The sequence below is a fragment of the Piliocolobus tephrosceles genome, chromosome 9 (genome assembly GCF_002776525.5).
Source record: "Piliocolobus tephrosceles isolate RC106 chromosome 9, ASM277652v3, whole genome shotgun sequence".
Classification (NCBI taxonomy): Eukaryota; Metazoa; Chordata; class Mammalia; order Primates; family Cercopithecidae; genus Piliocolobus; species Piliocolobus tephrosceles.
This window is the reverse complement of record NC_045442.1, coordinates 8,830,690-8,853,514: the sequence shown is the minus strand read 5'-3', so window position 1 is coordinate 8,853,514 and position 22,825 is coordinate 8,830,690. Positions and strand designations below refer to the sequence as shown.

At 40.9% G+C, this 22,825-nt stretch overlaps 1 protein-coding gene across 5 annotated transcripts in view; it reads left to right on the top strand.

Moving 5' to 3' along the window:
* Positions 1 to 22,825, top strand: part of ZRANB1 (zinc finger RANBP2-type containing 1) — a 73,592-nt gene that overhangs the window by 20,929 nt on the left and 29,838 nt on the right. Inside the window, exons 2-3 of one of the 5 annotated variants that reach the window (XM_023224416.3) lie at positions 3,255 to 3,429; positions 5,333 to 6,183. The exons of 2 other annotated variants lie outside the window; for them this stretch is intronic. In XM_023224416.3, coding sequence (XP_023080184.1) covers positions 3,389 to 3,429; positions 5,333 to 6,183 — 892 coding nt within the window. In that variant the 5' untranslated portion in view covers positions 3,255 to 3,388. Of the gene's footprint in view, positions 1 to 3,254; positions 3,430 to 5,332; positions 6,184 to 22,825 lie in introns of those variants that run through there. 2 more of the 5 variants (XM_023224417.3, XM_023224418.2) reach the window with 2 other exon arrangements.

Below are 22,825 nucleotides of genomic sequence, written 5' to 3'. Positions count from 1 at the left end.
TTCTTTCTTTCTTTCTTTCTTTCTTTTTTTTTTTTTTGAGATGGAGTTTCGTTCTTGTTGCCCAGGCTGGAGTGCCATGCCACAATCTTGGCTCACTGCAACCTCCGCCTCCTGGGTTCAAGCGATTCTTTTGCCTCAGCCTCCTGAGTAACTGGGATTATAGGCACCCACCACCATGCCCAACAATTTTTGTGTTTTTGGTAAGATGAGGTTTCACCATGTTGGCCAGGCTGGTCTTGAACTCCTGACCTCAAGTGATCCACCCACCTCAGCCTCCCAAAGTGCTGGGATTACAGGCGTGAGCCATTGTGCCCAGCCGAGAATTATTTCACTTCTTCAGTTCTCTATGATTGTTTAGTAGGTGGTTGGGGAAATTTGTAGTGTAGCTGCAATTTTGAGGAATTGACTTCAGTATAAATATAATTCTTATACAGTGTTTAGTAATGTTTCATAAATATTAAACATGACAGTATAAAAAACGTTCAATTACGTAAGTCCCTTTCCACTGCCTGCTATTAGTACATACACCATAATACTTGTGCACTCTTATTATCTGAATTGGAAAGTATATAATTAAAAACAGTTACAAATTTAGTACTTGTAAATTTAGTACTAGTAAATGGTTGATATGTTTAAGAGACATTATTCATTCTGCAGGCAGAGCTTGATGTACAAATGGATTCCTGGTCTCCTTGGTCCACAGGATGGGAACTGTTGGTATTGCATTTGAACCAAGGAATATTTGTCTTAAGAGTAGCAGTTTTGCCTAGTTCTCCTTAACGAAGGCCCAGATGATGTAGATTTTATTGTGTTTTATTTTACCAATTAATTGGAATTTGAGTCCTTGGATAGAATTTGCAAATCTGCTTTGCATGCAGAATTAAACTTGTAAACTAAATTTACTTGGGTGTATGAATATATTTAATACTTAAAGTGATATTTAGTAAGTTTTATTTCAAGGTAGAGTATTAATTTTAGAGCTGGCTACTTTGGAAATAATTTTATGTACTTTTTGGAATGTTTTGACATCTGGAAAAAGTATCCTCTGTTAATTTCTTCATAGTACTGCAAAAAAAAAAAAAAAAAAAAAACACACACACACACAGTTCAGTTGATGTTATCCTTACTCTTTAGTTCTGTTTACTAATTACCACAGGTAGAAATAGCTGTCTCAGATAATCTTCAGTGAATTTTTTTTCTTTTTTTGTGTGTGTTTTTGTTTTTTTGAGACAAGGTCTCACTCTGAATACAATGGTATGATCATGGCTCACTGCAGCCTCAAACCCCTGGGCTGAAGCGATCCTCCTGCTTCAGCTTCCTGAGTAGCTGGGACTACAGGCATGTGCCACCACCCTGGGCTAATTTTTGTATTTTTTGAAGAGATGGGGTTTTGCCATGTTGCCCAGGCTGGTGTCAAACTCTTGGATTCAAGCAATCCAGCTGCCTAGGCCTCCTGTGCTGGGATTATAGGCGTGAGTGCCCAGCCACTCTTCAATGAATTTTACCTTGCAGTTGCTAAACAACATTCCTGCAATGTTTCAAGTTCCCTTAGAGTGAAGACTATACATCATTACATTTTTTTTCTTTTTTTTTCCTTGAGACAGTCTTGCTCTGTCATGGCAGGCTGAAGCACAGTAGCACAATCATAATTCACTGTGGTCTTGAACTCCTATGCTCAAATGAGCCTCCTTCCTTGGCCTCCTCAGTAGCGGGGACTATAGGCACAGGCCACTGCACCTGGCTAATTAAACAAGAATTTTTTTTTTGGACGGGCGTAGTGGCTCATGCCTATAATCCCAGCTCTTTGGGACGCTGAGGCAGGTAGATCACTTGAGGCCAGGAGTTTGAGACCAGCCTGGCCAACAAGGTGAAACTCCTTCTCTACTGAAAATTAAAACATTGGCTGGGCATGGTGGGATGCTCCTGTAGTCCCAGCTACTCAGGAGGCTGAGGCAGGAGATTCGCTTGAACCCGGGAGGCAGAGGCTGCAGTGAGCCAAGATCGTGCCACTGCACTCCAGGTTGGGTGACAGAGCGAGACTGTCTCAACAACAACAAAAATTGTGTGTGTGTGTTTTTTTTTCCTTTCTTGTAGTGATGGAGAGTCTTGCTATGTTGCCCAGGTTGGTCTTGAATCCTGGGCTCAAGTGTTCCTCCCACCTCATTCTCCCAAAGTGCTGGGATTATAGACTTGAGCCACCGTGCTTATTATCTAATATAAGGCACATCTCTTAAAACTCTTGAGCTTGGTTTTGGTATTGCTTAGTTACGTGGATTTTCAGAGGCTGATGAGCTAATTAGGCAGCTATCTGTCCATTGTTTTACCAGGAATTTATGACAGTGATTATTTTTTATGGCAATTTTTGGTTTTTTAAATCAGCCTAGATGTTTAAATATATTATGCCAGTGTATTAGTTACATGAAGATTAGCTAAGATAACGTAAGGTTACGGGCTGTTTAGTTGCGCCTACAAACATAGTAAGACCTATCAAAACAAGTATGGATTTTGAATGTGAATATTTTAAAAGATATATTGAAATTACTTAGAGTAGCCCTGGATATATGTTCGTTATAGATGGCATTTATCTTGTTAATAAGTTTCTACATGCTCATTTTAATTTTCGGTAGCATGAGCAAGTAACTTATATTTCGTTCCTGAGAAACTAAAAGAATCTGCCTAAGGAGTATGAAAATTGCCATTAAATCTGTATTGTCTACTTTTTGGATGCTTATATGATTATAGTTCTCTGCTCTTCCACACATTTTTGGGCTGCTATCAGGTTGTAAGTAATCATTATACAAACTAGATTTAAAAATTTAAGCAAGATAATTTTATATTCCTTGGATCAGGGAAAAAAATGCAGTTGCTGAGGTGGTTTCATAGCTAAATATAAGCAATTATTTTGCTTTTTCTACTTTTTTGGATTTTATCATCTTTTCCCTTTTAGTAACAGAAGTAATACAGGTAGGACTTAACTTAGCACTGCCAAATTAATGGTAATATTAGACCTTTGTACACAGCACAGGATTAAGGTTATATAGAAAAATGTCTCATCCGTGTTTAATTTGGCTGACCAGCTCAGTTGATTAGCCAGTTTTATTGTTCTGTTAAATTAAAATTCTAAATATAGTTGTCCATTGTTCAAATAAATGAGTAGGGTTAAAATAGAGAATTGATAAAAATAAAGCCTTAAAAAAACCTTTTAGCTAAAGTAGCAGGCTTCAAGTGAAATTCAGTTTTGGTCTCCTTTACAGGAATAGCTATTCACAGTCAGACAGAACCACTTATCACGTTTTGCAGTATCTCCTGAGGAAGTCAGAATCTGAGCCAGCATGAAGACGGAATCTTGTCTTCGATCTGATTTGCAATCCGTACTTTTATTCTAATCATGTGCAAGGTGGAGGTTATAGCGTGGGAACTAAAATCTTAGTAAGTGTGGTTTTTATTTTAGCTATTAAATAGTATATATTCTTATAGTGATTTTTTTTTCTTCTTAGCAGAGTTCACACTATAAATGGTGTATGGACTTGGCAGGCAGGAACATAATACAGTATACTTCAAAAGTGAAAGATTTAGGCCAGGCGCGGTGGTTCATGCCTGTAATCCTAGCACTTTGGGAGGTCGAGGTGGGTGGATCACGAGGTCAGGAGTTGAAGAGAAGCCTGGCCAAGATGCTGAAACACCATCTCTACTAAAAATATAAAAATTAGCCGGGCATGGTGGCACGCGCCTGTACTCCCACTACTTGGGAGGCTGAGGCAGGAGAATCGCTTGAACCTGGGAGGTGGAGGTTGCAGTGAGTTTAGATTGCACCACTACTGCATTGCAACCTGGGCAAAACATAGCAAGACTCCATCTCTAAAAAACAACAACAAAAAAGGAAAGATTTAACCCTCTAGGTTCAGGAAAAGTCCCTGACAAAGAGCAAAGCTTCTTTGCTCTGCCTAGGATTTCTTTCTCTTTCCTGCTGAAAAATAGGTGTTGGGATGATACTGAGTTGATAAAAGTATTTAAGAAAAGTGGCCAGTGTCTAAATTCAAGCCATTAAAAAAAAAATTGTTAAATTTGTTATGTAAGTTGCTTCATTTATGAATTAGTTGCCATTAAATTATGAAGTTTTTTTTCATTATAGTGTGGGGTTAGCCCATTGTTGAATCCTAGGACTCTTTTAAATAGTGTGAATATATTTTAAATATGAATTGAAATTTTTTTTTTTTTTTTGGTGGGGGGATGGAGCCTCGCTTTGTCGCCCAGACTAGAGTGCAGTGGTGCGATCTTGGCTCACTGCACCCTCTGCCTCCCAGGTTCAAGCAGTTCTCTGCCTCAGCCTCCCGAGTAGCTGGGATTACGGGCGCCCACCACCATGCATGGCTAATTTTTGTATGTTTATAGAGACGGGGTTTCACTATCTTGGCCAGGCTGGTCTTGAACTGCTGACCTCATGATCTGCCCACCTCAGCCTCCCAAAATGCTGGGATTACGGGCGTGAGCTACGATCCCTGGCCATGAATTAGATTTTGAGTATATTTTAAATATTCAAAATTTAAAATATTTTAATTATGAACATTCACAATTACACTGGAATGATTATGCTACTAGTTATTTCAGTGATCTTCCACAGATTTAATTTTCCCCAGTACAGTCTTCTTCTTTTTGCTCCAAATAGAACTAGATTTTGAGGCTACAGAATATCAAGGAACTACCTATTTCATAATGTTACTTTGTTAATTGTAGCCATTACTTCTTAACGTTTCTTTACTACCTGTGCTAATTAAGAACAGTGGATAATTAGCATTTTAAGCTGCTTTTCTCCCTTAGTGAGAATGATAAAATTTATTTGATTTGATCAAATAACGTGATCAAACACGTTATTTGATCTTCTGAATTCATGAAAAATAATCTGTGTTCATAATTTGAGAATGGTTATGTGTTTAAGCTGTTATTTAGTTTGTGTTGTTTCCTCTACCTTTGTCTCTTTAAACTATTGGTTACTTTTCTAAATTGATGTGATGGCCTCCCTGAAATTAAACATTTCTATTAGTGGCTTCCCTTTAATCTCATCCTTCTTAGATCAAATCTCCAATTTCCTGCCTATCTCATTTTGCATTCCAAAGTTCAATTTTATTAAATCCCAAGGTCTAAGATTTTTTCTTTTGAGAATTTATCTCCAGTGTTTCTATGGAAATCAAAAAAGAAAATTAGGATAATTCAGTGTCGAAATGTTCTTTTGAGAAGTTTGTATTTTGTAGGTTGAAGGGCATGCTTTTTGGGGAGCATATTTTTGGAGGTGGAATGTAGTTATTTTAATAACCATGTCCTATATTATTTATAGCTTCCTGCCTGACACAGCTCACTTCAAGAAGTGCACAATGTCAGAACGTGGAATTAAATGGGCTTGTGAATATTGTACGTATGAAAACTGGCCATCTGCAATCAAGTGTACTATGTGTCGTGCCCAAAGACCTAGTGGAACAATTATTACAGAAGATCCATTTAAAAGTGGTTCAAGTGATGTTGGTAGAGATTGGGATCCTTCCAGCCCCGAAGGAGGAAGTAGTCCTTTGATATGTCCAGACTCTAGTGCAAGACCAAGGGTTAAATCTTCGTATAGCATGGAAAATGCAAATAAGTGGTCGTGTCACATGTGTACATATTTGAACTGGCCAAGAGCAATCAGATGTACCCAGTGCTTATCCCAGCGTAGGACCAGGAGTCCTACAGAATCTCCTCAGTCCTCAGGATCTGGCTCAAGACCGGTTGCTTTTTCTGTTGATCCTTGTGAGGAATACAATGATAGAAATAAATTGAACACTAGGACACAGCACTGGACTTGCTCTGTTTGCACATATGAAAACTGGGCCAAGGCTAAAAGGTGTGTTGTTTGTGATCACCCCAGACCTAATAACATTGAAGCAATAGAATTGGCAGAGACTGAAGAGGCTTCTTCAATAATAAATGAGCAAGACAGAGCTCGATGGAGGGGAAGTTGCAGTAGTGGTAATAGCCAGAGGAGATCACCTCCTGCTACGAAGCGGGACTCTGAAGTGAAAATGGATTTTCAGAGGATTGAATTGGCTGGTGCTGTGGGCAGCAAGGAGGAACTTGAAGTAGACTTTAAAAAACTAAAGCAAATTAAAAACAGGATGAAAAAGACTGATTGGCTCTTCCTCAATGCTTGTGTGGGTAAGTTTCTGTATTCTGCATTTTTTGAATGGAATGGGAAAAGGTAGTAAAAATGATACGAAAAGAGCTGGGTGTGCTGACACATGATTGTAGTCTTAGCCACTTGCTTGAGACCATGAGTCTGAGGCTGTAGTATGCCATGATCGGTCTGTGAGTAGTACCTGCACTCTAGCTTGGGCAACATACTGAGACTGTCTCCATGCCCACAAAAAATGTATGTATATGTGTGTGTGTGTGTATGTATATATATATTTGTATGTGTGTGCAAAGTCACCAGCATTTAATTCATTCAGCATGATAACTGTACTTTCAAGTATGCATACATACAAATTTGTGTATCTGTGATCTTGTCTTAACTTTGTACTAAATTGCCCACAATTAATTGTGTTCATGTCTCTCCATTACTGGGGGCAAGGGAAACTTTTAAGTTAAAGCAAAGGTTTTACACATCAATAGTAAGATATATACCTGGACTTTAAAGCTGCTACTCTGTTTATTGTAACAAGATGTAACTGAGGAACACCAGCTGCTGTTTCCAAGTATTTGTAAACAGTGTGAGCATCTTGTGATGATAGAAGCTTTAGTCAGATGTTAAAAATACCACAAAAATGTGTGACTCCAAGAAGTTGAACAAACATATTGACCTTGAAAATACTGGTGTTAATTTAACATGAATGTCATGTAGTAAATATTTGCAAACTTTATGGAGCTGATTACATGTAGCCAGCTGATTCCATACTTCAAGTTATGGTTCGTGTGTATTGTGACATTTTCCTCAGGAAATACTGTTGAAGGACAGAGACATAGGAGAGCGGAGTTTTTTTTCAGTTCTTGACTTTGTGAGTTAATTGTGATGTAATTCACAAAAGCAGTGACTTGAGTCTTCAGTATTTTTTTGAGTAGATTAGATGTTTGATTTTATTAAATTATTTGGATGGGGTGCTTACTTTGACGTTCGGACTGATTACTAAGTTTAAACTCTGTGTGGAACAATAGCTAAGCCTTAACTATACCTTAGCTGTATGTTTTCCCTCAGTACCAGTTTCTTTTTTTTAATCCCTCTGGGTCCAGCCCAAGAATATGGAAGTTTTAGGTGTATGAACCTGTGAGTCCTAAGAATTGATACCCAAGAAATTGTGAGTTTTAAAATTAATTTTTTTATATATTATATATATCATCCCCCCCCCCCCCAAAGATGGGATCTCACTCTGTCACCCAGGCTAGAAGGCAGTGATGCAGTCATGGCTCACTGCAGCCTCAACCTCCTGGGTTCAAGTGATCTGCCACCTCAGCCTTGCCAGTAACTGGGACTCCCTATTAGCATGTACCACTATGCCCTGCTATTGTTTTTAATTATTATTTGTAAAGATGGGGGTCTCCCTATGTTGCCCAGGCTGGTCTTCAACTCCTGGGCTCAAGCGATCCTCCCACCTCAGTCTCCTAAAGTGTTGGGATTATAGGCGTAATTTGCTGTGCCCAGCCGAAATCCTGAGTTTTCAATTTTAGCTTTGTTCTGGCAAAAAAGAATATCCCAGCAGATGAATCCTTCTGACCTCCAGACGTAGTAGGCACTTAGCAGCTCTTAGTTCTAGTTTCTTCCCATCCTGAGCATGAGGGATGAAAACACACCGAGCCATCTTCTATCTGTGTTGTCCCATTTTATTCCACTAATTTTTCTGCTCCAAATTGAGGGCAACATATAGTATGATTGTCAGTTAAAAAAATTTAAATAGGAGATACAAAAGGGTTTATTATTAGTTTCCTTACTGAGATCAAATTGATTTAACATAAAAATTCACCGTTTTGCAAATGAACAACTCATTTGGCATTTAATGCATTCACATTGTGTAACCACTACCTCTCTGTTGTTCCAAAACATATTCATCATCCCAAAAGGTAACTGTGTGCCCATTAAGCAGTTACTGGTCCCTACCCCTACCCGCTAACCCTTGATAACTGCCAGTCTGCTTTTGGTGTCTGTGGATTTACCTATTCTGGATATTCATATAAATGGAATCTTTACATATCTATGAGCTTTTATGTTGGGTGTGATTGTCTTTTAATTGCTTGTATGCCTTTGGAACACTCTTAAAATCTTTTTTTTTTTTTTTTTTTTTTTGCAGGGAGTAGTGTACTATGAATACTTGGACTACAAGATGGTGTTATAGTACATGTAGGTTTATAGATGAAAATGAACTATACTTCATTGTGACGGTTTTTAACCTCACAGTGAAGGTCACTAAACCCCACTAAAGGTCATAGAATCCTTTAGGAATCAGGGCTTCACTTCAACCCCAGGTTGCTTCAAGTCAGTGGATCTCAGGATAGGAACACCTGATTTGAAATACTTTCTTTCCTCGAAACATACAAGTTAGATGAATCAACATGTTTGTCTTTATGACATTATTTCTTCTTGATCTTACCTTTTTCTACATATCCTTACTTCTTTAGATGACTAGCCATCCTTGTACCTCCTTGCATTTTATTTTTTTGAGTCAGGGTTGCGAGGCTGGAGTGCAGTGGTGCAATGATGGCTCACTGCAGCCTTGACTTCCTCAGCTCAAATCATCCTCCCACCTCAGCCTCCTGAGTAGCTGGGACTATAGGCACATACCACCACACCCGGCTGATTTTTGTATTTTTTTTGTAGAAATAGGGTTTTACCTTGTTACCCAGGCTGGTGTCTTACTCCTGGGCTCGAGCGATCCACCCACCTCAGCCTCCCAGAGTGCCAGGATTACAGGGGTGAGCCACTGGGTCCCGCCCATCTCTTTGCATTTTAATCACTGACTTCAATTTAAAAGTGGAACAAGGCCAGGCACAGTGGCTCATTTCTGTTAATCCCAGCACTTTGGGAGATCGAGGCAGGTGGATCACCTGAGGTCGGGAGTTCGAGACCAGCCTGACCCAACATGTAGAAACCTTGTCTCTACTGAAAATACAAAATAGCTGGACGTGGTAGCGCATGCCTGTAGTTCCCGCTACCCCGCTACCCGGGAGGCTGAGGCACAAGAATCTCTTGAACCTGGGAGGTGGAGGTTGCAGTGAGCCAAGATCGCACCATTGCACTCCAGCCTGGGCGACAAGAGTGAGTGAAACTCCGTCTAAAAAGAAACTTCTACCAATAGGACCAGTATTGGATTTGACCTTGTTTTATTTACAAAACGATTTGTCATTAAGTAGTTGTTTCCACCTGCAAAGTTTCTAGATTCTCAGGGCCCAGGGTTGATTGTATTTGGTTCTTGGTAATGTGGACTGTGTCTTTCCTATCAGCGGATATTTTTTACTGTTAACTGTACGATGTCGTTCTGAACAGTTATACATAAGGTTATAATTATAGGCCTGTTTCTATGGGATAGCCATATTCTGATGTGTAAACATCACTGAAATATGTTAAATACTTTTTAGAAACTTGTTTACATTGTGTTGGGTTAATTAAAAAAAAGGCTTGAGCAGTAGGACTAACAGAAGTTCACATGTACTGAAAATTAATCTTTACTTCCCTTTTCTGCCTGCCTTATGTTCCCCAGATTTTGTTAGATACAGTGTATTTTGGGTTGTTGATGTTAAGTGTTTTTTAAAAAATCCATCTCTACACTATATACACTGAGTATAAAATGTGAGACTTTTCCATTTAAAGTTGGAAAAAAATGTCAACCTCAGGTCAGCTTTATAGCTGATAAACTAGGAATGAGGAAGATCCAGTTGTTGAGAGGGCAGATGTCAACTAAGGCATCAACAGTATTGAGCAAACATATTGACATAGCCATTGGGTGTAAGTTTCACATAAGTCAAATTATCTTAGGTGGTGAGAGGATGTTGGGGACAGCTGTGCCAAAACCCGACATCTGTAGTGGAACCTGAGGTTGAGAATCAGGGTGGTAAAGGTAGAGGTGTGAATGTAAATGTACAGTTGTCTCTGGAATGTCTGCAGTTGGTGCTAGATGTTTTTAGGGACATCAAGTTTTTAGGGCAGTCATGTCAGCACTCACCATAGACTGCTTTTCTCACTGGGTAGACAACAATGTATCTAGAGAATAGAGCAACGCTACCTAATGCCCTGCTTTTATTCTGCTATTGTATTGAATCAGTTGCCTTATGAAATTACACTTCAATTTGTGTACATAGCTATGTCCTTAAAAAGACACAGGGTTAGATAAGAATACCATATTAAATCTGTGCTATAACTTGTATTCCTGAACCCTAGACTCATATATCCAGCTGCCTATTCAGCATCTTTCCTGGAGTGTTTAATAACTCAAGCTCATTTCAAGCTCAGTGATGCTAAAACAGAACTGGTCTCTCTTTCAAATCTATTTTTTCCCAGGTTCTCATCATGGTTGATGGCAAATTTCTCATTCCATTGCTTGTGCCAAAAGCCTTGGCCCTCCTTGATTCTTCTTTCTTTTATACCCCACTCCTATTTCTCAGAAGATCCATTGGCTCTACCTTCAAAATATATCTGGACTCTGACCACTTCTCACTATTCTTGTCCAAACCATGATCCCCCCTTGCCTTTGCCCTCCTTACAGTCTGCTGTCGTCAAAGGAGCTAACTGCTTAGAACCCTCTAGTGATCACCTGTTTTACTTGGATTAAATAATAGCCAGAGTCCCTCAAAAACTCTACAAGGCCATCTACATGCTCTGTATTGCGCACTTCAGCTTCCTTCCATATACTTTTGACCCTTGAACAACACAGGTCTGAACTGTGCAGGTTCACTTATACATAAGTTTTCTACCAGCTCGGCCACCCCTGAGACAGCAAGAACAACCCCTTTTCTTCCTCCTCCTCTTCAGCCTACTCAAGGTGAAGACGATGATGAAGAAGTCCTTTATGATGAGCCACTTTGACTTAATGAGTTAGTAAATGTATTTTCTCTTCCTTATGATTTTCTTAATAACATTTTCTTTTCTCTCATGTATTACAAGAATACGGTGTATAATACATATACAAATATGTGTTATTTGACTGTTTATGCTATTAGTAAGGCTTCCGGTCAACAGCAGGCTATCAGTAGTTTTGGGGGAGTTAAAAGTTATACATGGATCTGCTACTGTGTGGGAGGTTGGTCCCCCTAATCCCCATGTTGTTCAAGGGGCAAAAATATGTTATCTCTGAACTAATCTGTTTTCCACCTTTTCCATTTCATTCCAGCCACTCTTGCCACTTTTCTTTTTTTTTTCTATAAACAAACCCTCAAGCCTTTTACTTGCTGTTTCCTCTGCCTGGATTGCTCTCCACCTTCACTTTTTTCTCATGTATTGCCTTCTCAGTGAGGTCCTCTATGAGTGCTGTATCCAAAACTTCATCTCTGTCCATTATCCCTCCCCACAGCATTAATTTTCTTCATAACACTTCTAATATGCTTAGTCATCTCGTTTATGATTTCTTTGACTCTACTCTAGAATTTAAGCTTCCTGAGGGCCAGTAATTTTATCTGTTTTGTTCAAAACTGTATCTTAGCATGTAGAACAGTGCCTGCTACAGACATACTGGGCACTCAGGTATTTTTATATCAATGAACGAATGAATATTTTTGGGAACTGGGGTCTGGACAAACTTTTATCCTAGTCCTTCTATAAATTTCTAGATTCTTTGCCTGCTTCCTAGCTCTCTGTGTTTTTCAATAGTTGGGACTTAACCCAGGAGAGCCAGTTTTACTTCTCACTGGTTGTCAGGAAGACTGAGGTAGTTAGTGGGTATGAAAGGGTCTTACAGGAAAGGGTATAGAGGCTTATCACCAGGCAGTCTATGGATATGAAAAGTCTAAAGTCAGGTTTATGTTTAATTTCTCTACCTTCCTACTTTCACTCATGGCAATATTTGTTTTTTTAAAAAATCATTCTATGTGTTTGCTATAACTATCAAATGAGATTTTTACCTGAAATATTTTATTCAGTTGTCATTGGACCTACTGCTTCCTAGTTGGCATTTTATCTCACTTCCTAGACAATAGCTGCATCTTTCTTAAGTTTAGGAGCTGAGATTTGGTTGGAGCTGTTGAAGGTATAGGGGGAAAAAGTCAAACTTAAGTAACAAGTTCACATTGAAACTGTATATATGTATATACATGTATACACACGTACATATACTCATATATGTATATATGAGTATATGTACGTGTGTATACATGTATATACACATATGGACTTACATACACACACGCACACACACACACACACACGTCGCCCATGCTGGAGTGCAGTGGTGTGATCACAGCTCACTGCAGCCTTGACCTCCTGGGCTCAAGCAGTCCTCCCACCTCAGCTTCCCTAGTAGTTGGGAGTACCTAGGTGTATGCCACCATGCCCCGCTAATTTTAAAAATGATTTGTAGAGATGGAGTCTCCCTGTGTTGCCTGGGCTGGTTTCAGACTCCTGGACTCAAGTACTGGGACTACAGTTGTGAGCCACCACCTGGCGTGAAACTGGAATTTTTATGCTGAAATACTCAGTTGCCCAAAGTGGTGTGAACAGCTTTCACTATAGGGAATATGTGAATCAGTAATGCCTCCCGGTGCTCCAAAGTTTTGGGGTGACCTGAAGTGCACGTGCAGTGGTGTTGCCTGTTGAGAATCACTGACTTAGAACCGAACTAGAATCTCTTCTTTATCAAGTAGCAGGCTGAAGTGGCATCATGAGGATTATAATTCTGATGGTTTCTGAGCAAAATTTATCCCACTTTCAGAATTTTGACATGTCTATACAGACTTAGATGATATTAATTAATTAATTAATTAATTAATTACAGAGTCTCGCTCTGTTGCCCAGGCTGGAGTGCAGTGGCACATCTCAGCTCACTGCAAGCTCCGCCTCTCAGTTTCACACCATTCTCCTGCCTCAGCCTCCCCAGTAGCTGGGACTACAGGCGCCTGCCACCACGCCCGGCTAATTTTTTTTTGTATTTTTAGTAGAGACGGGGTTTCACCATGTTAGCCAGGATGGTCTCCATCTCCTGACCTCGTGATCTGCCCACCTTGGCCTCCCACAGTGCTGGGATTACAGGCGTGAGCCACCACGCCAGGTCTATTTTTAAATTAATTAACTAATTAACTTTTTTGAGGCGAGGTGGTGTCATTTCTGTCTCCCAGGCTGGAGTGCAGTGGTGTGTGTGATCTTGGCTCACTTCAGCCTCTGCCTCCTGGGCTCAAGTAATTCTCCCACTTCAGCCACCCAGGTAGCTGGGACTACAGACGTGCACCACCATGCCTGGCTAATTTTGCATTTTTTGTAGAGATGAGGTTTCCCCATGTTGCACAGGCTGGCCTCAAACTCCTGGGTTCAAGCAGTCCACCTGCCTCGGCCTCCCAAAGTGCTGGGATTGCAGGTGTGAGCCACTGTGCCTGGCTTTAGATGATTTTTAAAACATAGAACGTGTATTGGTCACCTTTTACTAGTTATCTGCAAAAATATTGTTATATTTAATTTATTATTTTCCCTTTTCTCATAACTTAATTGTGTTGAAAATCAATGTTTGAGGCAAAATACTGTAATTGTATTTGGGCCCCTTGCCAGAAATCTGTATAACGTGTCATATGGTATCTGTCCACTCTAGAGTGCCAAGTGTAACTCTAGAAATATCTAAATATTTCCACAGTTTCTGGATGGGTCTGGGTCTGGTGGCTCAGTCCTGTAATCCTGGCACTATGGGAGGTTGAGAGAGGGGAGAATCGTTTCAGCCTAGGACTCTAAAACCAACCTGGGCAATTTGGTGAGACCTCGTCTCTACAAAAAATAAAAAAATTAACAAGGCATGGTGGTGTTCCCCTGTGGTCCTGAGGCTGGGATGGGAGGAACACTTGAGCCCAGGCTGCAGTGGGCCATGATTGTGTCACTGCACTCCAGCCTGGGTATTTGTCCATTTGATTTTACTAACACACATTATTAAAAAAAAAAAAAAAAGCCAAATGTAGGCGTTATTACATTTTAAAATATTCTTTTCAGTTTGTTTTGGTATTGATATTAAGAATTATTTATATGGATAGACATTTACAATTTGTCAGAGGTTTTTCTCAAGTAAATTATTAAATTAGTATTACTTTTTTCTCTGGAGAAACAAAACTTGCAAAATGTAATCTTCTATAATGATTTTTTTTTTAAAAAGTTTCTACTGTTGAAATATGTGCCTGGTGTAATGAAAGGGAGGTTGTAAAATAATCCAAACAAAATGAAATTAACTTCTGTGAAGAAAAAGTCATTTAGTTTTTAAGAGATTATATTCCTTTGAAGTGGAATACTTTTAAGGTGATATATATTACCAAGAAAATTACCATGTCAAAACAAAACGGAAAAGGAAATCCTTGCTTTGAACACTGGTGGTTTTGCCCATTTAAGACATATTTGGGGTGACTTCTTAACTTGAGAGAAAACTCAGGGCATACAGACGATTGTGAAGAAAAAAGTAGAAGAGGCTTCTATACTCTAGTTCATTACTCCTTAGCTTTAAAAATTATTTATTTCACAAGGATATTTTATTGATGACTTACCCGAAGGCACAAAACATTCGGTATTTTTAAAAACACACTATCTGCCGGGCACAGTGGTTCACACCTGTAATCCCAGCACTGTGGGAGGCCGGGGTGGGTGGATCACTTGAGGTCAGGAGTTCAAGACCAGCCTGGCCAACATGGTGAAACCCCATCTCTACTAAAAATACAAAAATTAGTTGGGTGTGGTGGCGTGCGCCTGTAATCCCAGCTATTTGGGAGGCCGAGGCAGAAGAATCCCTTGGACCTGGGAGGCGGAGGTTGCAGTGAGCCGAGATCATGCCACTGCACTCCAGCCTGGGCAACAAAGCGAAACTCCTTCTCAAAATAAATAAATAAATAAAAGCGAAAAAATAAAAACACACTATTGATGAGATAAGTTATAGTGTCCAAATTTACGTTTTTAACTTGCCCATTGACTTCCTTATAGGTTCATCTCCCTCTACGCCCTCTTGGGGCTTTTTGGGTGATTTACATGACCGATATAAATAGAGTGGCAGGCAGGATAATGTCCACATCCCACCTCCCCATGCCTACATCCCAGTCCCCAGGATTTGTGAGTAGGCCACCTTAACGTGGCAAAAGAGATTTTACAGAAGCGATTAAAGATTTCTTAAATGGCAGGGTTATCTGGGTAGGTGGTGTAATCACAAGCGTCCTTGTAAATCACAGGGAGACAGGAGAGTGAAGATTATAGATGGGACCATAAGAAGAGAAGTGGAGGCTTGGGAGAGTTGCAGGGCCATGAGGCAAGGACTGTCAGCAGCCTCTAAGAGAAAAGGCAGGGCTTTTCTGGAGCCTCATGAAAGAGTGCAGCCCTGCCAACACCTTGATTTTAGTTCAGTGAAAGCCTTGCTGAACTTCTGACCTCCTGAACTGTAAGACAGAAAGTTTGTGTTGTGTTAAGTCACTAAGGTTGTAATCATTTGTTAGAGCAGCAATAAGAAATTAATACAAATAGCTTTTTTAAAAAAACAAATAATAGCTTTTTTTTTTGAGATGGAGTTTTCGCTCTTGTTGTCTAGGCTGGAGTGTAATGGCGTGGTCTTGGATCACTGCAACTTCTGCCTCCTGAGTTCAAGAGATTCTCTCTCCTACCTCAGCCTCCCAGGTAGCTGGGATTACAGGTGCCCGCCAACGTTCCCAGCTAATTTTTGTATTTTTAGTAGAGACGGGTTTCACCATGTTGGCCAGGCTAGTCTCAAACTCTAAGCTCAGGTGATCTGCCCACCTCAGCCTCCCAAAGTGCTGGGATTACAGGCGTGAGCCACTGCACCCAGCCCTAAACAAATAGTATTTTATTTATTGTTTTATTTGGAGACGGAGTCTTGCTCTGTCACCTGGCCTGGAGTGCAGTGGCGCAATCTTGGCTCGCTGCAACCTGTGCCTCCCGGGTTCAAGCAATTCTCCTGCCTCAGCCACCCAAGTAGCTGGGATTATAGGTGCACACCACTGTGCCTGGCTAATTTTTGTGTGTTTTTTTGTTTTAGTAGAGACGGAGTTTCACCTTGTTGGCTAGGCTGATCTCAAATTCCTGACCTTACCTCCCGCTTTGGCCTCCCAAAGTGCTGGGATTACAGGTGTGAGCCACTGTGCCCGGCCAGCAAATAGTACCTTAATTTGACAGTTTCAGAAATTTTACTTAATTTTCACCAGTTCCTAGAGGAGGTCAGAGGCATTGTTAATAATGAAAGACGTTGAGTTACAGGGGGGCTGACTAGTATGGGAAGTAGCTGTCCTTTCCAAGACACAAATAGTAACGGTGTTTCTTTCTGCTAGATGTGGTTGAGGGTTAATACTGGAGCCTTTTTTTTTTTTTTTTTTTTTGAGATGGAGTCTCGCTCTGTCTCCCAGGATGGAGTGCAGTGGCGCGATCTCGGCTCATCGCAAGCTCTGCCTCCCGGGTTCACGCCATTCTCCTGCCTCAGCCTCCCGAGTAGCTGGGACTACAGGCACCCACCACCATACTTGGCTAATTTTTTTTTTTTGTGTTTTTAGTAAAGACGGGGTTTCACCGAGTTAGCCAGGACGGTCTCGATCTCCTGACCTTGTGATCCGCCCACCTCGGCCTCCCAAAGTGCTGGGGTTACAGGCGTGAGCCACTGCGCCCGGCCATTACTGGAGCTTTTGAATTATGTTTGATGCCTGGGAATATTAATGTTTTCAGCCCTACCTTTTTTCTTTTCTTTTCTTTTCTCTTTTCTCTTCTCTTCTCTTCTCTTTTTCTTTTTTGAGACGGAGTCTCGCTCTGTCGCCCAGGCTGGAGTGCAGTGGTGCTATCTTGGCTCACTGCAAGCTCCACCTCCCAGGTTCACGCCATTCTCCCGCCTCAGCCTCCCGAGTAGCTGGGACTACAGGCGCGGGCCACCACGCCTAGTTAATATTTTTGTATTTTTAGTAGAGACGGGGTTTCACCGCGTTAGCGAAGATGGTCTTGGTCTTCTGACCTCGTAATCCGCCTGCCTCGGCCTCCCAAAGTGCTGAGATTACAGGCGTGAGCCACCGCGCCCGACAGCCCTGCTTTTTTTCAAGTCAGCGAAATTAATATGCCTGTATGAAGCTGATTGCTGTAGCCCAGGGTAATCAGCTACTTGCTAATATTTTATAGCATTCCGTAATTAGGTCACATTATTTGGACTTTACTTTTTGTGTGCGGTGTTTCTGTAGTGTGTATTCTGTTTGTTCTGCTCGTTTGGCCTGTTTTTGGTTTGGTATACCAAAGCTGTTCGGACAGTCTTTCAGTGTTTAGAACTTTTCCTGTTTTATGGATCACTTTGCAGTCGTTACTACTTTGTGTTGGTAGCTCAGTTGCAGATTTGTGATCTAATATGTCATTTTTTGAGATCATCTGCAAGTTTAGAGAGGAAGCTGGTGAAGTTGTTCACAGTTATGGCTACTTTTTAAGTGCTGGATTATGAACTTTGATTGTATACTGATGCCAAACTAGTGTTCTACCGAAAGATATCCTTCTGATTTAGTGTCCTTTTTTTTTTTCCATTTCCCTTTCTTTTCTTTTTTTCTGGAGACAGGATTTTGCTCTGTTGCCGAGGCTCGAGTGCAGTGGCATTGATCACAGCTCACTGCAGCCTTGAATGCCCAGGCTCAAGTTATTCCCCCACTTTTAGCCTCCTGAGTAGCTGGTACCAGAAGTATGCACCACCATGCCCAGCTAATTTCTGGAATTTTTTTTTTTTTTTGAGACGGAGTCTTGCTCTGTTGCCCGGGCTGGAGTGCAGTGGCCGGATCTCAGCTCACTGCAAGCTCCGCCTCCCGGGTTCACGCCATTCTCCTGCCTCAGCCTCCCGAGTAGCTGGGACTACAGGCGCCCGCCACCTCGCCCGGCTAGTTTCTTGTATTTTTTAGTAGAGACAGGGTTTCACCGGGTTAGCCAGGATGGTCTCGATCTCCTGACCTCATGATCCGCCCGTCTCGGCCTCCCAAAGTGCTGGGATTACAGGCTTGAGCCACTGCGCCCGGCCTTTTTTTTTTTTTTTTTTTTAAGCGGGGGTTTCACCATGTTGCCCAGGCTGGTCTCAAACTCCTGGGGTCAAGTGATCAGCCTGATTCAGCCTCCCAAAGTGCTGGGATTGTGCACAAAGTGATTGTTACACAAAGTGCAGGTGTAAGCCACGTGCCTAGCCCTTTTTTTCTTAATACATCATTTTACATATGAATAGAGGGCAGAACCGGTAAACAGGTCTTGCATCATATTAATAGTTTTGAACATTTACAACTGTCTAATTGCCCTTTTATTAAAGACAACAACACAAAAATGGTTTGAGTTAAAAATGGTACATTAAAAGTTTTTTTTTTTTGGAAACATGGTCTTGCTCTGTTGCTCAGGATGGAGTGTAGTCATGTAACCTCAGCTCACTGCAACCTCCACCTTCTGGGTTCACACGATCCTTCTGCCTCAGCTTCCCCAGTAGCTAGGATTACAGGCATGCGCCACCATGCCCAGCTAATTTTTGTATTTTTAGTAGAGAAGACGGGGTTTCACCATGTTCGCCAGGCTGGTCTCTAACTCCTCACCTCAGGTGATCAGCCCACCTTGGCCTCCCAAAGTGCTGGGATTACAGGTGTGAGTCACAGTACCTGGCCCCTTTTTTCTTAATACATTGTTTTCCATGTGAATGGAGGCAGAACCACCAGTAAACAGGTCTTGCATCTTATTAATAGTTTTAAACACTTAAAAGCATCTAATTGGCTGGGCTTAAACATTTAAAACCATCTAATGGGCTGGGCACAGTGGCTCACACCTGTAATCCCAGCACTTCGGGAGGCCGAGGTGGGCAGATCACGAGGTCAGGACATCGAGACCATCCTGGCTAACACAGTGAAACCCCGTCTCTACTAAAAATACAAAAAATTAGCCAGGCGTGGTGGTGGGTGCCTATAGTCCCAGCTACTCGGGAGGCTGAGGCAGGAGAATGACGTGAACCCAGGAGGTGGAAGTTACAGTGAGCTGAGATCGTGCCACTGCACTCCAGCCTGGGCAACAGAGACTCTTGTCTCAAAACAAACAAACAAAAACCATCTAATTGCCCTTTTATTAAAGACAACACAAAAATGGTTCGAGTTAAAAATACGAAAAGGTTTCTTTTTTTTGTTTGTTTTGTTTTTGTCTTTTTTTGTTTCGAAATAGAGTCTTAACTCTGTTGCCCATGGTGGAGTGCACTGGTGCAATCTCAGGTCACTGCAACCTCCACCTCCTGGGTTCAAGTGATCCTCCTGCCTCAGTTTCCCTAGTAGCTGTGATTGCAGGCGTGAGCCACCATGCCCGGACACATTAAAAGCTTTTAATAGGATCCAAAATATATACAGACTTCTGTAGCAATTTTTGGTCTGCATGCATAAAAGGAAAGTGAGTGCTAGAATACTGGCAATGCCTTGTATGTCCTTGGCTAACTTTGCGTGATACTCTCTTTTTTTGAGACGGAATCTCGCTCTGTTGCCCGGGCTGGAGTGCAGTGGCCAGATCTCAGCTCACTGCAAGCTCCGCCTCCTGGGTTTACACCATTCTCCTGCCTCAGCCTCCCGAGTAGCTGGGACTACAGGCGCCCGCCACCTCGCCCGGCTAGTTTTTTTGTATTATTTTTTTAGTAGAGATGGGGTTTCACCGGGTTAGCCAGGATGGTCTCGATCTCCTGACTTTGTGATCTGCCTGTCTCAGCCTCCCAAAGTGCTGGGATTATAGGCTTGAGCCACCGCGCCCGGCCGCGTGATACTCTTAAGTGTGATGCGTGTGTAGCTATAAAAACTGCAATCATTTCACTCCACATTCTTGATTGTGGGTTTACTTCCTATCCAAGGTAGTTCATGTAGGTAATAAGAGTTATTTTTAGCACCATGAAAGAAGCATTATCTTCAGGTAGTTTTTGGTTTTCAAGTTTTTAAGGATTTCCTGTTTTGATTTTGGAACAGTGGATATAAAATAACATTTAATGTCATGATTTTTAAGTGAATTGTGAGAATTTCCAGCAACATAAAATATTCTAATCTGTAGGGAACACTTACATGCCTGTGTGCACACACACACTTTTCACCTCTTGCCTTTCCACTATTAAATGATGCTGGCCAGTTTGGTCTGGGATTTGAAAGTACTTCCTGACACCTGTGATAAAAAGAAAACTTCCAGGAATGAGTGTCTCTATTAAGGCAAATGGATGATGATGGCAGAAATAAAGCCCCAGTATTCTCTTGGTTGCCTTTAGTATGTCTGAGACATAATTCTCGACTTTCAGAGATGATTGATTACACAGGGTTGCCAGCCAGTAATGTGCCTTTTTATGCTGAGAAAGGGACTATGTCACGTGATTCTTGATTATGTGACACTGACATTTGAATATGCACCATTGATTTAGTAACGGCTTTCATTTAAAAAACAAAGTACTATATTAAATGAACACATTGAATTATGAAATCCAGATGTATCCTTTAAATATCAAGTATAAAAGTATGTGTTTTGACTCTAGAGAATTGTTGGGATCTAAACTAACTTTAAAAAGTTGCATTAAACTGGGCACATGGTTAAAAAATACCCAGGCAGCACAGAAATGCAAATATAAATAAATGCAGTAGTTTCTTCTTCTCTCTACCTCCAGTCCTGCTGTGCATAGACAACACTATTTTCCCTGTCATTCTTTTATTTTATTTTTTTTTATTTTTATGTTTTTGAGATGGAGTCTTGCTCTATTGCCCAGGCTGTAGTGCAGTGGTGCGATCTTGGCTCACTGCAACTTCTGTCTCCCAGGCTCCAGCGATTCTTGTGCCTCAACCTCCCAAGTAGCTGGGACTGTAGGCAAACTCGCCACCATGCCTAGCTAGTATTTGTGTTTTTTAGTAGAGATGGGGTTTCACCATGTTGGCCAGGCTGGTCTCGAACTCCTCACCTCAAGTGATCCACCTGCCTTGGCATCCCAAGGTGCTTGGATTACAGGCATGAACCACCATTCCTGGCCCCTGTCATTATTTTATAATGAGAATTTTCAAAACCTGTATAAAGGTTACAAGTGTAATATATTGAACACCACATGCCTTTGACCAAGATTTTCCAGTTAGTTCTTTGCTATATTTGGTGTCTCTGTCTGTATGTTTTTCTTGTGTGTGTTCTCTGAACTGTTTGAGAGTTAGCTGAAGACATCATGACACTTGGCATGTGTTTCCTAAGAACAAGGGCATTTTTTCCTATATAACCACACAGTATAGTTACCCAAGAAATTTAATACTGAAAGTCTATATTTAGTTTCACCAATAGTTTCAATAATTGCTGTTGCCCCACCTTGTTCAGTTAAGGATTATACATTGTGTGTAGTTTTGTCTCTTCAGTCTTCTCTAATCTAGAACAGCGCCGGTTTTTTTTTTTTTTTAATTTTTAAAAAATTTACTCTTTCATGATTGACATTTTTGAAGATTCCACTTCTGCAGAATGATCTTCAGTTTAGATTTGTGGATTTCCTTATGATTAGATTCAGTTTAAACATTTATCTTTTTTAGGGGAGGGAGGAAATACTATCTAGGTGATATTATTTGAGGCAGCAGCTCCGATATCTCAGAATAATGTCCTTGTATCATTGTTCCTTTTTTTTTGCAATTTATTTTGAGGTAAAAGATACATAATATAAAATTTATACCATTTTACTCATTAAGTGTATATCAGTAGCATTAGGTACATTCTTATTGTTGTGTAACCATTTTTACCATTCTCTCTAGAGCTTTTTTACATCTTGGAAAACTGAAACTGTGTATCCTTTAAATAGCTCCATTCCCCCTTCCTCCAGCCCCTAACAACCATTATTCTACTTTCTGTCAATGAATTTGACTGTCCTAATAACCTCATGAATGGAGTCATTCAGTATCTGTCCTTTTGCTTATTTCACTTAGTATGATGTCTTTAAGGTTCATCCACGTTGTGATCTGTGTCAGAATTTCCTTCCCTTTATTTTTTTTTCTAGAGGAAGTTTCGCTCTGTCACCCAGGCCAGAGTGCTGTGGTGCAGTCTGTGCTTGCTGCAACCTCTGCCTCCCAGGTTCAAGGGATTCTCCTGCCTCAGCCTCCCAAGTAGCTGGGACTGTAGGTGTGTGTGCCACCATGTGTGTCTAATTTTTGTATTTTTAGTAGAGTCGGGGTTTTACCACGTTGGCCAGACTGGTCTCGAACTTCTGACCTCAAGTGATCCACCCACCTCAGCCTTCCAAAGTGTTGGGATTACAGGCGTGAGCCACTGGCCCTGGCCAGAATTTTCTTCCTTTTTAAGACTGAATAATATTTCATTGTATGCATATACCACATTTTGTTTATCTTTTCCTCAGTTAATAAAAATATATTATTTCTTTTTCATCAAATTTAGACATTTTTACTAACTTATTCTAACGATCTTTGAGAGTTTAGTTCATTTTTGAATAATAAAGGCAGACTACTTGAGACTAGCACGTGCAACATAGAGGGACCTCTTCTGTATTAAAAATAAAAAACTTAGCTGGGTGTGGTGGCGGGGTGCCTGCAGTCCCAGATATATGAGGCTGAGGTGGGAGGATTGCTTGAGGCAAGAGTTTGATGCTGCAGTGAGCTATGATCATGTCAGTCAGTGCCTTCTAGTCTGAACGGCAGAGCAAGACTCCATCTCAAAGAAAAGCAGACTGTATGCATTGTAGAC